Source organism: Suricata suricatta, chromosome 4 (assembly GCF_006229205.1).
Source record: "Suricata suricatta isolate VVHF042 chromosome 4, meerkat_22Aug2017_6uvM2_HiC, whole genome shotgun sequence".
NCBI classification, from domain to species: domain Eukaryota; kingdom Metazoa; phylum Chordata; class Mammalia; order Carnivora; family Herpestidae; genus Suricata; species Suricata suricatta.
The window spans coordinates 136,804,338-136,820,842 of record NC_043703.1 but is presented as its reverse complement, the minus strand read 5'-3'; the positions used below and the strand labels follow the sequence as shown (position 1 = coordinate 136,820,842).

Below are 16,505 nucleotides of genomic sequence, written 5' to 3'. Positions count from 1 at the left end.
GAGGAGGAGGCGGCGGCGCAGGAGGATGTACTTGGTGGCGGGGGGCAGGGGGCTGGCCGGCTGCGGGCACCTCCTGGTCTCGCTGCTGGGGCTGCTGCTGGCGCGCTCCGGCACCCGGGCGCTGGTCTGCCTGCCCTGCGACGAGTCCAAGTGCGAAGAGCCCAGGAGCTGCCCCGGGAGCATCGTGCAGGGCGTCTGCGGCTGCTGCTACATGTGCGCCCGCCAGAGGAACGAGAGCTGCGGCGGCGCCTACGGGCTCCACGGAGCCTGCGACCGGGGGCTGCGCTGTGTCATCCGCCCCCCGCTCAATGGCGACTCCATCACCGAGTACGAAGTGGGCGTCTGCGAAGGTACGGCCGCCCGCCGCGGGCCCCCTCCCACCTGGCCGCGCGGAACAAAGTTTGCCCGAGACTTTCCCGAGGAGAGTGGGCTCCGCGGGAGGAGGGGGCCGGCTCCCCTGGGAGAGGGCCCCCGCGTCCCCCGGTTCCCGCTCGGCGCTCTCCCAGACGCTGGGCCGGCCGCGGGCGAGGGTGGATTTCGTGGGTGGGAGCGAGCGAGTAGGGGTGGCTGCGCAGAGACCCGCACACGTGTGGCTGTTCCGGCTGCGGCTGCAGGGAGGGGGGGCGGGCCCCGCACCCCGAGGTGGGGGCGCGGCGGGCAGGGGGGCACTGCGGAGGCAGTCGCGAGCCCCTCGGGGAGGCCGGCCCCTGCCGCCCTCCCCGCACTAGCGCAATGTGCTGTCGAGTGCTGCACACCGTTCTCGAAAGTCCCTTTTCTGTTGGCCGGGAGACGTGTCTTCAGCTCACACTCCCTGTGTGACTCTTTTATTATTTTTTCCTTGCGCTCTTCCTTCATCTCCTTCCTCCTCCTTTGCATGTAAATCAGTTTCAGCTCCGGAATATGTCAGCCCAGGGGAAGTTACACACGGCGGTTACTCATTTATTTGCCTATTGAAAACAGTCAAAGGCTTTCTCTTCTGAATGGGGGCGGTGGGTCGGGGGCGGGGGTGTCGCTCCTAAGAGTGAAAAGTTGTTGCTGACTGTTGGTGGCTGCCTTTTATGACCAGATATCCGCGTGCTGCGTTTCGTGTTGCCGGTTCCTTCTTTTTGTTTGACAGCGAGGGTCGTTCTGCTGTTTTCTCCACGAAGCCTTGTGCACCTCGGTGTGGAGACTGACAGAGGGAGAAGGCGGTTAGGGTCGTGAGCCTCCCCTGGGTGGACCTCTGTGGGTGGATGTCGGCCTGAGCCCTGAGCGCCTGCCTTGGCCTCGAGGTGCTTGGTCCGGTTTGGGAACTAGAGAGAGACCGTGAGCTTTTTTTTTTTTTTTTTTTTTTTTTTTTTTTTAATTTGGCTAACGGGCAGTACTGGGTGAGCACCAGTTAAAAGCGGGATCCCTACTGGGGCTAACGTTGGGTCGATGATGCCGTTCGGGGGCATCCTGGTGCAGAGCACAGTGGCCTCACTCCTGGAGGAGCGGCCAGGAGGAGGGACAGGCGCCCTCTGACCTGGTCCCCGCCTTACTAACAGCACCCAGGAGATCAAGGAAAGGTTTCTTTTGAGGCCTCTTTCTGGGTGCATGCGTTTATTTATCGTGCTGAGGTATTGAAAAAGAAGGTGGCAGTCCTAAGGATAAAATGGACCTCTTTAAAGACTTGAATTCTGTGATTTTCCTTAAACACACACATTTATTTATATCTGTGGTTTTTAGAGTTTGGACAGTTCTGGAAAATCAAAGAGGCTTTCCTGGTTTGGAAGCTAGTGGGCAGTAGTGAGTGAAGGGAACTCTTCACCGAGGGAAAGGCCATGGAGCGCTGCACCCTTAGGACATTGGGTTAGAAGAGTTTATTTGCCTGAAATACAAACGCCTCCCAGCTGTGGTTAAACCCCATGTTAAAAATGTGTGTTTATCTCTCACATCAGGAAAAAATGGCCAGGAGATTAGCTTCTGATACAATTTTATGTGTTTAATTTTGGGAATTCTGAATGAGTTGGACTAAAACGATGCATCTTTGACCCTGCCACTTGGAGTGTATAATTTACTTAGGCCAGCCTCCCATAAATCTAAAAAGAACAAGCAACATGAAACAAGGTTAAATGCAGTGGAAACTGCTATGCTCAGAGAAGGACTTTTGGAGGTTTTAACGATTCTAACCCTTGTTTTGTTTCTTCATGATGTATTTCTGGTGAAGGAAATGTGGAGCTCCAGGAACATTCACGGTAATGGAGAGATCTGGAATCAGCCTTTGGGTATCACAGTATAGAATTATTTTGGCAGTTTGTTGTGAGCTTTTCCTTTCTCTGAAATGATGGGATCTCTCTTAGCTTCATTTTTTTCCTGGTTAACACCCCATGCCCTTGGTTATTGGCCTTGAAGATGCTTGAAGTATTTGTTTCCTTCATTGTATCTCAATTAGCATTCTCTACCAACACTTCTTATTTTAGCAGGACTGTTTTCAGCTGCCCATCCTGGGTGCCTGGCATTTATTATTTTATTTTATTCTTAGATTTCTAAAAGCAGTGGTCAAGTTGTCTTCTAAATCCATGAATTCAAAGTAAGAAGAACACGGTTATCTGGCATTATCTAGTAGGCAGATGTACACAGGTATTGTCAGTTGTGTACCTAAAATTGCAAGGATTTTCACTTTACCACAAGATTTATGGGAAACATAGGATAATTACATGTCAGTAATTATCTCGGTGCTGACTTTCTGCCTTTTTTGTTGTTAGTTTGCAAGAAATTTCCCAGTGGTTAGTCTTTCACTCAGTTCCCATTTTTATTTAGAAATTCACACACTGAAGCATGTTTATTATGAGTGACGTGAACAGGAATTGATAGATTTTATTCACGTTGAAGTCTCTTTTGCTGCAATTTTTGCACTAAAATGACCCCTACTGGTTGTATCTGTTAATGAAAACTGTCTTGAAAACTTATTTAATTGGCTACACTGAGAACTCATATTGTGTGTTATAGAAATATTATCATGACTAATCGACCTGCTTTCGAGGACATAAATACCAGTTACATTGTTCCATTTGCCAACTTGTAGTTTTTATTTGTGTTATTCTCCATTATGGCTTTGTGGGGTGAGCGGAGAATACCATGTTTTTTAATTGTGGTTCACGTAGTGAGTTAGATAAACCAGGGGTAAAAATGGGCCCCTGCTGACCTGTGGCTGCCTGTCTTAACGGTTTTAAGGCACAAAACCCATAGTAGGCTCTCAGTAAATGTGCCTGGAGCAAATGGGTGAATGATCTTCTCCACAGAATAGCGAAGAAAGAAAACTTTTCTGAAAGAGTAAGTAATGTGAAGAGTTCTGTCCTGTGAATCATGTGACTTGTACACTTGGTCTTTTCAGCATTGTCTAGGTTATCAGCTAAATCATTACTTTAGGGGCACTCAGTCGATTAAGCGTCCGACTTTGGCTCAGGACATTATCTCATGGCTCCTGAGTTCAAGCCCTGTATTGGGCTCTGTGCTGACAGCTCAAAACCTACAGCCTACTTCGGATTCTGTGTCTCCTTCTCGCTCTGTCCCTTCCTCGTTTGTGCGTGCGCGTTCTCTCTCTCTCTCAAGAATAAACACAAAATTTTAAAAAATCGTTCCTCTAAAAATTTTTTCATTTGGCATAAGTGCATTTTAAACCTTGATCATAGAAGCAAGTACCTCAAGCTTTCTCTGCTCTCGCTCAGTCTCAAAAGTGCTTTCTGGCCCCCAGGAGGGCACGAGTCTCTTTACTGTTACTGTTCATTAGGTGAAGTCTCCCTGTTGCACTTTCTGGCATCCTGAGTGGCCTGTCCTTTGGCTGGGTTGCCCGCCTCCGGGTAAATCATCTAGCAGCCAGAGAAACAAGTTTGGATTCTGAACTTCAGAGGAAGAAGACTGTATGGGAGATCAAAGACGGAGTTTTGAAAAATTACCGAAGTGGGATTTTCTAGGAAGAATGTTGTGATTGTACAGTGGGGATTCTATTTTGAGAGAGGGGCTGAGGACCATTTTCCCTCTTAGGTAGAATAGTACATTAGGCTTCTGTTGTAAGGGGTGGGGGTGAGGTGGGGGCAGCGTGAGCAGCTTCTCTGTGTAATACAAGGGCAGGTGATGGCTTGAGTTTGACAGTGTGTGAGGACCGGCTGATTTGAACCTGATGGACTTCACAGAGTGGCTTTGCCCTACCAACCTTGTTGTAGGAGAGCCAGCTGATCGCTGGTGTTGATAAGCATCAACTTTTTCCCAGTGCATATTTACTCAGTAGCTTCATCTTTATGAATCTTAACCTGTTTTTACCATGGCATCTACCAAACTTTCTCTTTCAAAACACAATCCTTTTGGGGCGCCTGGGTGGCTCAGTCGGTTAAGTGTCCGACTTCGACTCAGGTCATGATCTCACAGTCCATGGGTTTGAGCCCCACATCAGGCTCTGTGCTGACAACTCAGAGCCTGGAGCCTGTCTTCGGATTCTGTGTCTCCTTCTCTCTGACCCTTCCCTGCTCGTGCTGTCTCTCTCTCTCTCAAAAAGAAATAAAACATAACAAATTAAAAAACAAAAACGTGATCCTTTTATTTCGCACAGGTTTTTTTTAACTTTTCCTTCCTGGTTTTCATGGGGTCAGTGAGGAGGAGAACCGTACTGTGGTTATGCTGTGGGTGCTTACAGCACAGAGCAATGTTGTTTTCTGAAACAGTTGGCCTTTAGAAAGTTACAGTTTTTTCCTAAACCCTGGAAGGCAGGGACAGAGATGATGGCTCCTTGGAAGAGTGTGAGTCGGGGCTCTGAGCTCAGGCCACAGGAGTCCAGAAAATGTAACAAATCTCCTCTCCTTGCTCTGTAATGTAGGACTTGAAGTCAGGAGTCCATGGGGTGCCTGGGTGGGTCATTCAGTCAAGCGTTGGACTTCAGCTCAGGTCATAATCTCGTGGTTTGGGAGTTGGAGCCCTGCGTCGGGTTCTGTGCTGACAACTCAGAACCTGGAACCTGCTTCTGGTTCTGTGTCCCTTTTTCTGCTCCTTCCCTGCTCACACTGTCTCTCTCGCTTTCTCTCTCTCAAAAATAAACATAAAAAGAAATTTAAAAAACCAGAATCCATGGGTTTTCATTTTACTAATTAAAAAGAAGACGGGAGAGGCAGAGTTAATACTCCTATATTGGCATTAGGAAACTTGAAACACCCAGCACTCCTTGTTTTTGAAGAGTGTGTTTTGCTTTCCATTTCGAAAGTCTTCAGGTGGAGTGAGCTCTTAGATGCCAGGGAGAGAAAGAAGCCAGCAGAGGGCCCATAAAATTACATTACTGGGGTACAGGAAGAGAAACCAACGCAAGTAAACAAGGAAATAATTAGTTCCTCCCCAAAGTAAATATTGACGAAATATGGAGAGACCATTCACTTCACATATACAAATGACAGTGCTCGGTGACCTTGTCTTTGACTCTCAAGCGGTTATTCAGGAGTCCAGTCACATAAAACACTTGGCAAAGGGCAAATGAATTGAAGAGTACCAGAAAGGCAAAAATAGCAAGTCTGGAGATATTTGCTGCCATTAATTCACGCTTCACAGGGGCCAGGAGAATCCACACACAGTTATGTTGGCAATGCCACTGTGAACAGGTCAATTTAAGAAGAAAACTGCCTGAGGAATCTGGAAGCTACGGGCACTGCATCCGATGAGAGGCCGTAGGCGGTGAGATGGCGCAGGTTTCTGTGTTCTGCGGGGTTTGATTAGATTAAGTGACTTGGATGAAAAAGGGAACAGCTTGGGGGTGCTGGGGACAGGCATTATATGTTGGGGGAAATAAGTAGATGACCCTGAGAAGGCAATAGAGCGGGAAGACCAAAGAATGACTAATGGAAGAAGGGAAAAATATTAAATTCATTCTAGGGCGACTGTGTCATCCTTTGAAGAAGAATCCAAAATGCATTCCAGACATGAATTGTGAAATTCCTAAGAAGATGTGGGCGTGTGTAACATCTTTCAGTCGACAGCACTAACGTGCGAGGCGGCGGTGCCACTTTATTTAGCATGTAAATGCCATCCTCCGGACTGTGATGAGCAGAAGGTAAAATGTGTTGGTGAAGCAGGATCCTGTACCACTGTGTCCTGCAGGTGGCCCGTGCAGTATCAGGATTCTGGACACACCCCAGCACAGCTCAGTTATTTGTGGAGGAAACTGGGCTGGCCAAGCATGCATGGGTGACAAACCCAAAGCCTGCCTCCTCAGAGGCTGGGTTCTCCAAAGCTGAATTTTCAAAGATCTGATTTGTCTTGGCCTAGAAATCCGTCCCTCATTCATCCACCTTCTCATCTGTACAAGGCCTTCTGCTGAGGCAGAGGGTAGCTGGGCCTCAGCAGTGTTCCCTACCCTTGTTACTCCTCTCATCTCAACAGAGGATAGGGTAGCCAGGTCTTAAAAAGTCTACATGATCCCATAAGTTCAAGCCAAGTAGAGGTGATTTCCCAAGTCTGTATCAACGATTAGTTGGTGAGTGAAGTAGGCAGTTAAAATTTGTTCTAGGAATCAAAGGATCTGAGATCACCTTTTCAGGCTCTGTTGGCAAAGCTGAAAAGGAGAATTTGAATTTGAACTAGGTTTAAAAAGTATGAATAGGAGCTCTTTTTTGGGTGTGGGGGGATGGGACAGGATCCTACCCATTTTTCTTAGGGTCTGTGTAACGCCTATCAGTGTTTCCCAACATCTAAGAAAGAGGCTGCATTCTTAATGCTTTACTAGCGGTGGTTCAAGGCAAGTTTCCTTTTCAGAGTGATTTTCTCCTTGTTCTAGCTTGTTGGATGAGGCAGGTGAGCGTGGGCAGTGAGCTGAGAGGTGTCCCTTTATCTAGCACCTTCCAGTCCCGCCCACTCTCTGCTGCCTGTCCTGGCCAGTTGGCCTGGTCAAATTCTGAGAAACCTCTGTGCTTCCGCAAGAACTCCTCGGTCTTGTGGTCAGAGGAGTAGATGAATATACTTAGATTTAAGAATGCTCTTAAGGTAAACACGAGTGAGTGAGTGGGCCCACATGAAAAAAAAATGTTAAAAAAAGATCACTGTTTTCTTGAACATATTTCAGTTCCTTACCTCCCCTCCCCAGCGTCAATTAATTCTTCATGTAAGATGCTTATACTTTGATAAAAGGTGTCATAGTTAGAAACTTGGTTTCTAAGGTCAAATCTGTAGTTCTGTGCATCTCTGTTTTCTCTCTGTGCAGTGGGGTTAATAATAGGGTTGCTATAGGAACTCAGCGAATGATTCCTCTGAAGGACTTGGGGAAAATGACTGGCAGGTGTAAATACGAACAACAAAGCTAATAACCAATATAAGTGAAACAACTTGATATGGGTGTCTTCTGTTCTGCTTAATCCTCATCTACCTGAGTAGTGGATCATCAGTTGCTAAGAAGTTCGGGCTCTTCGAAAGGGAGCAAATTATTGAGTTCAGGTTCCCACTTCCCCGACGCCATCATAAGAGCATTGAGTTAAAAAAAAAAAAAAACAACAAAACCTAATTATTTAAGGGCCTATTAGCTGCCTTTCTGAAGCTAAAGCTGTTAGCCTTTCATCCTAATGCCCATTTGTTTACTTTGTCTAAACATTTTCTACAGAATTTGTGTATTTGGGGTAAAAATAAAGAGGGAGGAATCTGAAATTTTTTTTTTTTTTTTTTTTGGCAATAAGGCATAGGAGTTAGGAAGGTAACCATTTGTCTGTGGGCTGATATTTCACTTGGGGAAGAAGAGGGCACCTGTCCTCACTACATCGGGACTGTGCATTCCCCTAAAATTCTGGGGGAAGAGGTCACCCCTGGCTCCTGGTGTGTCTGCAGTGCTGGTCTCCCTGCAGGATTTGGCCTGACCGGAGCTGAGGAAGCAGCCTGTGTTGATGCAGCCCCCAGCTGCGTCGGGTCCCCGGCCCCACCTGCCACTGCATTGGTATAAAGTAGGCAGAACTGGAGGTCAGACATGTAACCTGTCCTCTCCTACCAGTTTCCGTGTCATCCTCCCACCCACAAGTATTCGCTGCCATGGGTCTGGTCTTTGTGCTACCCTACAGGGATGCCACTTCTCTAAGCCTCAGTTTCCCTGTCTGTAAACAGTGACAGCATGCGTGTTGCAGACTAAACGAGCTAAAACTGTGCTTCTGAAATTCTAATGGACCCAAGAATCACCTGGGCATCTCATTCAGCACAGGGGTTCTGCTTCAGGAGGTCTGGGTGGGGCCTGAAATCCTGGTTTTCTAATAAACTCCCTGGTGACCCAGATGCTGCTGATCCTAGGACCACTTTTAAGTAGCAAAAGCTAGTCTGTAAAGCATGTAGAATAGAGTGCAGCGTCTGAGACCTAATGGATGTTCCTTGCGATTGTAATTTTACAGCCACAATAAACACGATAGGGACCCTGCTTTCCCAGAGGCCATGGTCGAATGGCAGGTAGCTGAGACCCTTCCATCCAAGACAGTTACTTAGAGCTGTGAAGTTCTGAGATCTGGAAGTGCCGAGTGTGTCGGGCTACTAAGGGGGCGCTAACTCTGACCACCAGGAAGGATTGAGTGTGGGGGGGGCAGCCCCAAGCAGGATCTGAGGGTGTGCGCCCCTCCTTCCTGCTTCCCGCTCCTCTGTGCACGATGTCTTAGGAAGAAGAAAATAGGACTTGATGCTGGACAAACCTATGTTCAGATCTCAGCTCTTATTTTTTAACTGTGAACAGCCAGCTTGCTTGGTTGTTTTGACCTTTAGTTTCCTCATCTGTAAAACTGGAATACTCCTCAGTTTCTATGAAGGCTAGATCTTATAGAGAGGATTGGAGAGCTTACATATACATGTATAATTACACCGATAATGTGTGTTGGGGTGTGTGTGTGTGAAAGCTAGTATAATTCCTGGTACCAAATAGATTTTTAAAAGATGATGTTGGGGCGCCTGGGTGGCTCAGTCGGTTAAGCGTCCGGCTTCAGCTTGGATCATGACCTCATGGTTCGTGGGTTTGAGCCCTGTGTCAGGCTCTGTACTGCCAGCTAGCTCAGAGCCGGGAGCCTGCCTCGGATTCTGTGTCTCCCTCTCTCTGACCCTCCCCTGCTCGTGCTGTCTCTCTCTGTCTCTCAAAAAATAAAAAAATTAAAAAAAGATGATGTTAATTCTAGTTTTCATTCTGTTTTCCTTTCTTCTTTGTCAGCTTTTTAATCTAAGTTTAAAAAAAATCCACTTTGTGACACACACCTCCTTTACATTCTCATTCAGAACTGCTGTAATTCCTAGCCCCTTTGCTGTTTCAGCGGAATGTGGACACTTGCTTGATTTTTTTGGTTTGAATCCATAGTGCTAAAGAGAACTGCTTCAAACTAATATTTTTAAGAAGGTGACATCTCTTAATGTTGATGGCATATGGTTTAGTGGAAGGAAATTAAACTTCCTTTTATTGTTAGAAGTTTTCTGTGGGTTTCTGGGCATCCCTGGAGCCATGGGAGACACCAGGAGTGTCAGCAGGGCACGGCTGTAATCCAGTCCCTGCAGTTCCGGAAGGAAGGAAGCCATGGTGGTCTCAGCCTGCTCAAAGACCAGGGCAGGTTGGGAGTGAGCAGGAGAGGGTGTCCGGCTCAGAGGACACCTGCATTGCTTTTCCTGATCCCATCCGTCTCATCCTTCCGTCCTGTGGACTGATACTTCCGCTTTCCTGTGGACTTGGCTTGCGGTTTCTCTGCAGCATCCTTGCGCTACAGTGCGAGGCTAGGAAAGAACACCCTAGAATTAGAATAGTTGAGTTCCTGTCCCTTTCGTTCCTAGTGTAGTTACAGCCCCCACTTGGGAAGGCAGAAGTCCACTCTTCTTTCTTGCTGCGAATGAGTATCATTTTTATCCAGTAAATATGGACTGAGGACTCACAAGGCACATGCTTTATATTGGCTATTATGGAGCAAGGAGAAAGAGCATGGTGAAGATACATCTTTGGAATCAGTAGTTTCCAACCCTTTTTAAAATTTTCTTTTGGCAGCCAAACCTTATTATCACGCCGTAGAAATTGAATTTTCTTTCAGGAACTCCTTTAGCACCTAGCATTGTAGTGCTTCTATCTTTCATCAAGAGCGCTGGTATTCAAACATGTCAACCTACAAGCAAGGCGAGATCAACTTTCAAATTTCAGGGTTTCGTTTAAGTATATGTTTGTCAAATCCAAAAATAACACCCTAATTTGAAATAGCCTGGGAACATTTGTCTTATGAACACTTAAGAAAGAAAATTAAGTGCTAATTATATTTTAAGGTGTTATTTTACATTTCAAATTCCTGGGAAGATCATTTGAAGAGTCTGCTCTTTGGAAGTTTTAGCAAAGTTCTTAGTCCTTAACAAGCAGCCACTCTGGCTATAGCAAGGTAAAAAAAAAAAAAAGAAAGAAAGAAAGAAAGAAAAGATATAGGCTGTAACTAGAGACTGTGCCTGTCTTAGTTAGCATTTCAAAACAAAAACCATAAACAAACATCTCAGATTCAAAACAGAAAGGAATTTCTGGCAGGGCAGAACGAAACCTGAGACTGCAAAGTCCCGGGTCTTCAAGAGGTAACTTATTTAGCTTCTTATCCAAAGGCCACAAGCAAACCAGTTAATGGCTGTGATAAAACAAAAGGCATCTCAGCATTGTGAGTTGTGATCCTCCTTTTTTAAGATCCCAAAAGAGCTGCCAGAATAGGGTAAAGCTACCTTAGGGATGTTTGACCTGAACTAGACTTTCATATTAGTTAGACCACGTCAGACCTATAACAAGGGAGGAGCCATACATACAGGATGCAGATCTGGAAAACCATCACATGGTCTGTCTCCCCTTTTTCTCACCTGCCCTAGTTGGTAGCATTGCTTTTTTTTTTTTTTTTTTTTTTTTTTTGAAGGTATGGGCATTTACATTCTGCATGAGGAAGAAGGGATAAATTGTAGATCGGTTCTGTGTCTGGAAACCAAAGTAGAAAGATTCTTAAGTGGTTTGAGAAAGAGGGAGTATGCTGTGTGTTTTTCAGAACCACGGAGTTCTTCTTGTTCAGATTTTAGGAAAATTTCTTACCACTGTCTGTGACCTAAAAACAAAAGGCCAAGTAAACTTAACATGTTTTAATCAAAAGAATGAATGGATTTAAGGCTGTTCAGAAAGACACAGCACACCATTCTTGTGTGTGAGACTATACCAGGGTACAAAGTAGCCATGCTTCCGGATCTCCTGTCATCCCTTAGTAGCTCCAGAACTTAAATAAAACCTTCTCAACTCCCCTTGACTTTACCTTAATTTGTGGGAAGCGAATTAAATAGTTGCCTCCCTGAAGGCAGAGGAGCTGCAGTGATGATATCTTCAGGCCCTTCTGGTCATAAGGTCTATGCGTTTGTGCCCGAGACATGCACACGGGAGTCAGATATTACCTTGGGTTTGGTAATATTTGTGTGAGAGAGCCAAGGAAGGGAAACTGGTCATGTCTCCATGACTCTTTGCCAGGTGCTTTTGACGGAAAGGTTTGGAGGAAAAGATCAAGAGTTCTTACGTAGTTGTGTTTATTGCGAGGCAGTGGAGAGGGCAAAAACACAGTTATCAGGAAGTTATTGACGTCTTGAAATGCTGGCCGTCTTGGAGCTATGGTAACTGTGGCCCCAGCCTGTAGTCCGGGTAGAATTTATTCCTCTCTTCTGTGAATGTGCTGGCCTGCTGCCTTCAGTCTCTCTCCATTTTCTCCTTTACCTCATTAATGGTGATGACTGTGAGGTGGGTGGGTGACAGATACCACAAGGGGAGAAGCTTGAGCAAAGACAGGCTGAAACTTGCCCAAATTCACATGCTCATTTCTGCCTCTGACACCAGGAGAGGGTTGAGTAATTGCTGTTCTCCCTAATACTGCAGGCAGCAGCCAAATTCCCAGCATTCTTTTACCTTTGCTGCTGTTTTCACTTGCCAGGGAGTTTCCTTCAGGAGCCGGCTGGATTTAAAGACACAGAGCAGTCGGTGCACGTGAGGCGGGGGTACTGGCCCAGGGTGGCCGGTGGGCGCCTCCCACTGCAGAAGGACAGTGTCCCCGGCCACGCCAGCTTCCTTGCCTCTCTCTGTGCATCAGCACCGGGAGCAGGGACGCTCTGTCTGTGGGACACCAAGTCTCCACTGGCTGTGTTTCAAGAACGGACCAGCTGGGAGGCTTGGGAAGTTGTCTCTTGGGGTCTAGAAACCTCACCCTTCCTTTGCATATTGTCCAGGTGGTGTGGACCTGTGGCTCTGAAACTTGATGTAACACGGATTATCCTAAAGAGTGGGACATTCAGCCCAGACTACAGTGTACACCGGCCATCAACTCGCTTCGCCCTGTGGATATTGCATTTTTGCCAAGAGCAGCCTTCCAGAATGAGGTGCTGGTTAATTCCAGTCGGGCATTTATTCGTTAATAAGTCTGCTGAATGCTAAATACTCCATTTGGGAGTATGCGACAGGAGAAAACTCAGCAGCTAATTATTATGTAGATCTCTTCTGTGATTCTCACTTTCAGTTCAATTACCTAAAAGCCACCAATCCCTAGCAGTGTGAACTTATTTAATTTTTAGTTTTCTGTGATAGTTTGCTTTTTTGCTCCCAAAGTTTGTTTGTTTGTTTGTGTTTTTGTTTTTTGTTTTGGCTTCCATCTGTAGAACTGCTATGAGACTACTAATACTGGAGAGACATTTTATGTTGTTTAACAGAAAACATTTCTGGGTTGTGGAGTACTGTGGCTTGCCTTGTCTTCTTTCTTTTCTCCTTTTCTTCCTCTCTTTCATGATATCAGAAGTTAAATCCTGTTCCGGATCTAATCCTCTTCCCCAGGGTAGATTTCTGGATACCTAAGAATGGTGGTGTCTGAAATGGCCATTGAGGGGTGGGTGGTATTCATTTACTAACCTGAGCTTTTGCCGAAAAGCCAGGTTCTACTCTGTTCTTCTTTGTATCAATAGGTCTTTCTTTGGTTTTCTTCCTTCTTGGTTGGTGCCTATTATTAGCCTATGAACTTAAGAACGTTTAAACTTTGGGGGCAGTAATGAGAATCTGAATGCCTAGGGCCTTCTCTCTAGAACACTTGTCTCTTAGAAGCGGCCAAAGTGTTCAGTGTGTGTTTGCTGCCGTCCGAGGCTGTGCCAGAAGGTCTGTTTGGTATCTCTTCTGCCCATGTCATTGTGCTGTCCTTTGGCCCTCCTTTCTCAGTACATCCCTGTAACTGATGTGGTGTGAGCCCCATCTCAGGTGCCCTGAAAGGCATTCGCCTTTGCCTCCACATTCTTCTCAGCATGGTTGCATGCAGTTCTCCAGCTACTGGTACCCACCTAGTTAGAGAAGCTGGTGCCAAGCGTCAAATCTTCTGTGAGGACCCCTTCCAGTAAAGGTGTCTGCCCTAACAGGATGGCAGAGAGGATTTCTCTAGAAATGTTTGGAAGGGAGGTGTTTGCCGGTACATAACATTCACTTGACTCTGTGGAATATGTACTGTGGATCAGCAGGTGAGAAAAGTTCATAGAACAAGGTTCTTGACAAGGTTGTGGTAGACTTGCTGGCCTAAAAACATGTGCCCAGGATGGTAAGATATATTTGTAGCATCAGCAGCTAGCTGGGCACACAGTTACAGATGTGATGTTGAGAGGAAGCTGTAATAATTTCTTTTTGCAAGATAATTAACTTCATACCTTTGGGTATAGAGTGTGTGTGTGTGCACGTGCGCGCACGCATGCACAGTTGCTGAGAGCATGGTACAAAGAATACTTTGCATTGTGTTATGTCTGTGCTGAAAACAACTTGCATAGTTGGAGCAAATTAAGTGTACTATCTACTCTTTAGATCAGCAAGCTGAAAATGACTTCTTAACAAATAAAGATTGTGCATTGTTTTATTACACTTGGAAAACACAATTTTAATTAAAGGGCCTTGGCTTTTAAAATACCTAGTTAATTGGGATATCTAGACATGGGCAAGTGGAGCTCAGGAAAATTAGACTTCTTTCATTTCTTGCTGATTGGGACAAAAGATTTATTATCCGTAGGGCAATGTGGGATGATTTATAGTAGGCTATCAGTAAACATAGTTTTTGGCCTCACCCAAGAATTTTAGACGTGATAGCAGAAAGGAAAGCAGAAATTTAGGGTGAGAAATGGAATACCTCTACAGGGAAATAAGCAAATGAAAGAAGCCAGAGGTGTTTTTGGTTGGAAGGAGATGAAATTATTTTCAAAGACGATGTTGGGAAAAGGTGAGCAAGCTCTCAGCCACCAACTTTATTGACTATCTGTTCAGGAAATTGCATTCAATGCTTTGGAAAGAGAAAGGAAAAAGGCTCTGCCAACAGAGTTCTGGAAAACTTGAGGGAGATAAAGTATTTACATGCTTCATAACATAAAACATGTCCAAAAGAAATATATAGTTATAGCTCCATTTGGCACTGAAAATAGTGATGTATTATATTTTTTAAACTGTGTGTGAATATGTAAGCATGTGCCCCGGAGTCAGAAATGCTTGGCTGATACCATTTCTTGAGAGAATGGAAAAGCAGAAGGTATTAGGGAGCTACAAGCAGCAAGAACACACAAGGATGGCTAGTAATAAAGAAAGAACCGTGAATTGTTTTTTCTTTAGAGGGGATATATCTCCTGTACATAATGATTCCTATTTTACGTTTTTTAATTTTTAAATAATCTTAGTATAAGCATTTAACTTCCCAAAGAGCCGTGGTAATTTTCATATCATTACTAAAAGCCCCCAGGTAAGGGGAAATTAGACACCTACCTTCAGTACCTGACTATTCTCTTCAAGGTGTAGGTTTTCTGACTTTGTGTCAAGTTTATGTTGGACCAAGACCCTTTGAGAATACAGAAAATGAGGGGATCTGTTCAACACATGCTTCCTAATATCCCTTGCAACCCGGAGTTTGGGGGCAAAGCCAGCGACTGAAGAATGGGTGTGGTGTCCGCTTTCAGATTCCCCCCAATTATCTTTACATCCTTCAGAATGTGTTCTCTCATCCCTCAAACCCTGCCATTTTGTGCCGCTTCCTTTGTGAGGACTTCCTGCCCTGCCCAGGAAAAAGCAATGCCACCCCCACCCCCAGTGCCCATAAATAGCACTTTCTCCTTCCCTTGTTAGAACACTTTTCACACTGTGTTAGAGTTCACATTTCTGCCTCCCTGCCTCATTGTGATCCATTCGAGCACCGGGATTGTGTGTTATCCTACTGCTTGGCACTCAGGAAGAATGAGCATTTGTTGACTAAATCTAGACCCAAGGTCATCCGAGATATTATACAAAAACTTTTCCGTCTGAGCTGTGTGGTTTGCATTGTGCAAACGGAAACAGCCTTTTGAGAGAATCCCAGTGAGGAGTCTCACCCTTGCAGAAGGAAGCTCAGAACTGGTTAACTGTGGCCTCTCACCTGTGCTACCCCTCCCCTCGCCTGTCATTCTTAGAACTGAGTTCTCAAGCTTTGCTGTGATAGGTTAGTTTCAGCTGTATTTATTTTGGCAAATATTGAAAGGTAGTTTTCATTTGTGAGGACTTTTCCTTTTTGCCAGTTTGCCATAAAGGTGTCACCTTTCATTCATTTGTCAGCTTGTAAGAATTTTCCTTGTGGGCAGCAGTGTATAACCTCTTTGCCACCAGGGATCTGGTGCACTAAGTAAGCACTTGAAATGCTGCAGTGACTGACTGTTTGTAAACAATAACTGATAACACATAAAATTGTGAGTTCTTGTATAGACACACTTGAGATAAGCGACCATATGAGTAATTGGTAATAATAAACCTCTGTATTTTCAGCAAATCCAGGGTGGTGTCTTTAACGTGTGTTGACTAATCAGGAGGGAATTTAATTTAACAAACACGTCTGGAACTTTGAGTCTGTGAGTGTCACGCCAGCGAATGACACAACCTCTTAACTGCTGCAGGTGATCTCCAAATGTCCTCAGGAATTTGACTGTACACCTTTGGAGAAGGAGACCCTAGCCAACAACATGAGGGTGGAAGTGTGTGACTATGAATAATAAAAATGCCTCATGATGGTTTGAACAGGAAGTCCATAGGAATGCAATATAAGGAATTTGAAAAAGCAAAGTCGCATTTGGATTTACTCCAAACCCTATGACTTCAGGGACTGAGGAATTCTTGATGACTCCTGGCTAGAGTCCCAACTTGTTATTAAGCTGTGTGGAGTTGTTTTTCCTTTAGCACTAGTCATGAAGTCTTTGTTTGTTTGTTTACTTTTCTGGAAGTCTTAAAGTGGTTCATAAATTAAGACACAAAGACATTAGACACTTATAGTACAGCAGTGAATTAAAACCCTTGAGTGATCTGTCTAGTGTTAAACTTTCCTACTGCTACAAAAGAGAGATTTGACCAAAATGAAGTATATAGGGTCATGGACACGTATACAGAATTATCCTCCTATATGTCTGACACCTAGACCCTCCTGTCACTTTAGTGAGTGGGTCCGGAGAGCCCCATTTCCTGGGCGCAGGTTTAATTTTGATGTGTGTGGTACAGCACGAGCCTTCGACTT

At 45.2% G+C, this 16,505-nt stretch overlaps 1 protein-coding gene across 1 annotated transcript in view; it reads left to right on the top strand.

Annotated features, from left to right (window-relative positions):
• The first annotated feature begins 10 nt into the window (after positions 1-10).
• CRIM1 (cysteine rich transmembrane BMP regulator 1) overlaps positions 11-16,505 on the top strand; it is a 186,356-nt gene continuing 169,861 nt past the window's right edge. Inside the window, exon 1 of the mRNA XM_029937961.1 lies at positions 11-350. Within this exon, the coding sequence (XP_029793821.1) occupies positions 26-350 (325 nt within the window). The 5' untranslated portion in view covers positions 11-25. The remainder of the gene's footprint in view (positions 351-16,505) is intronic.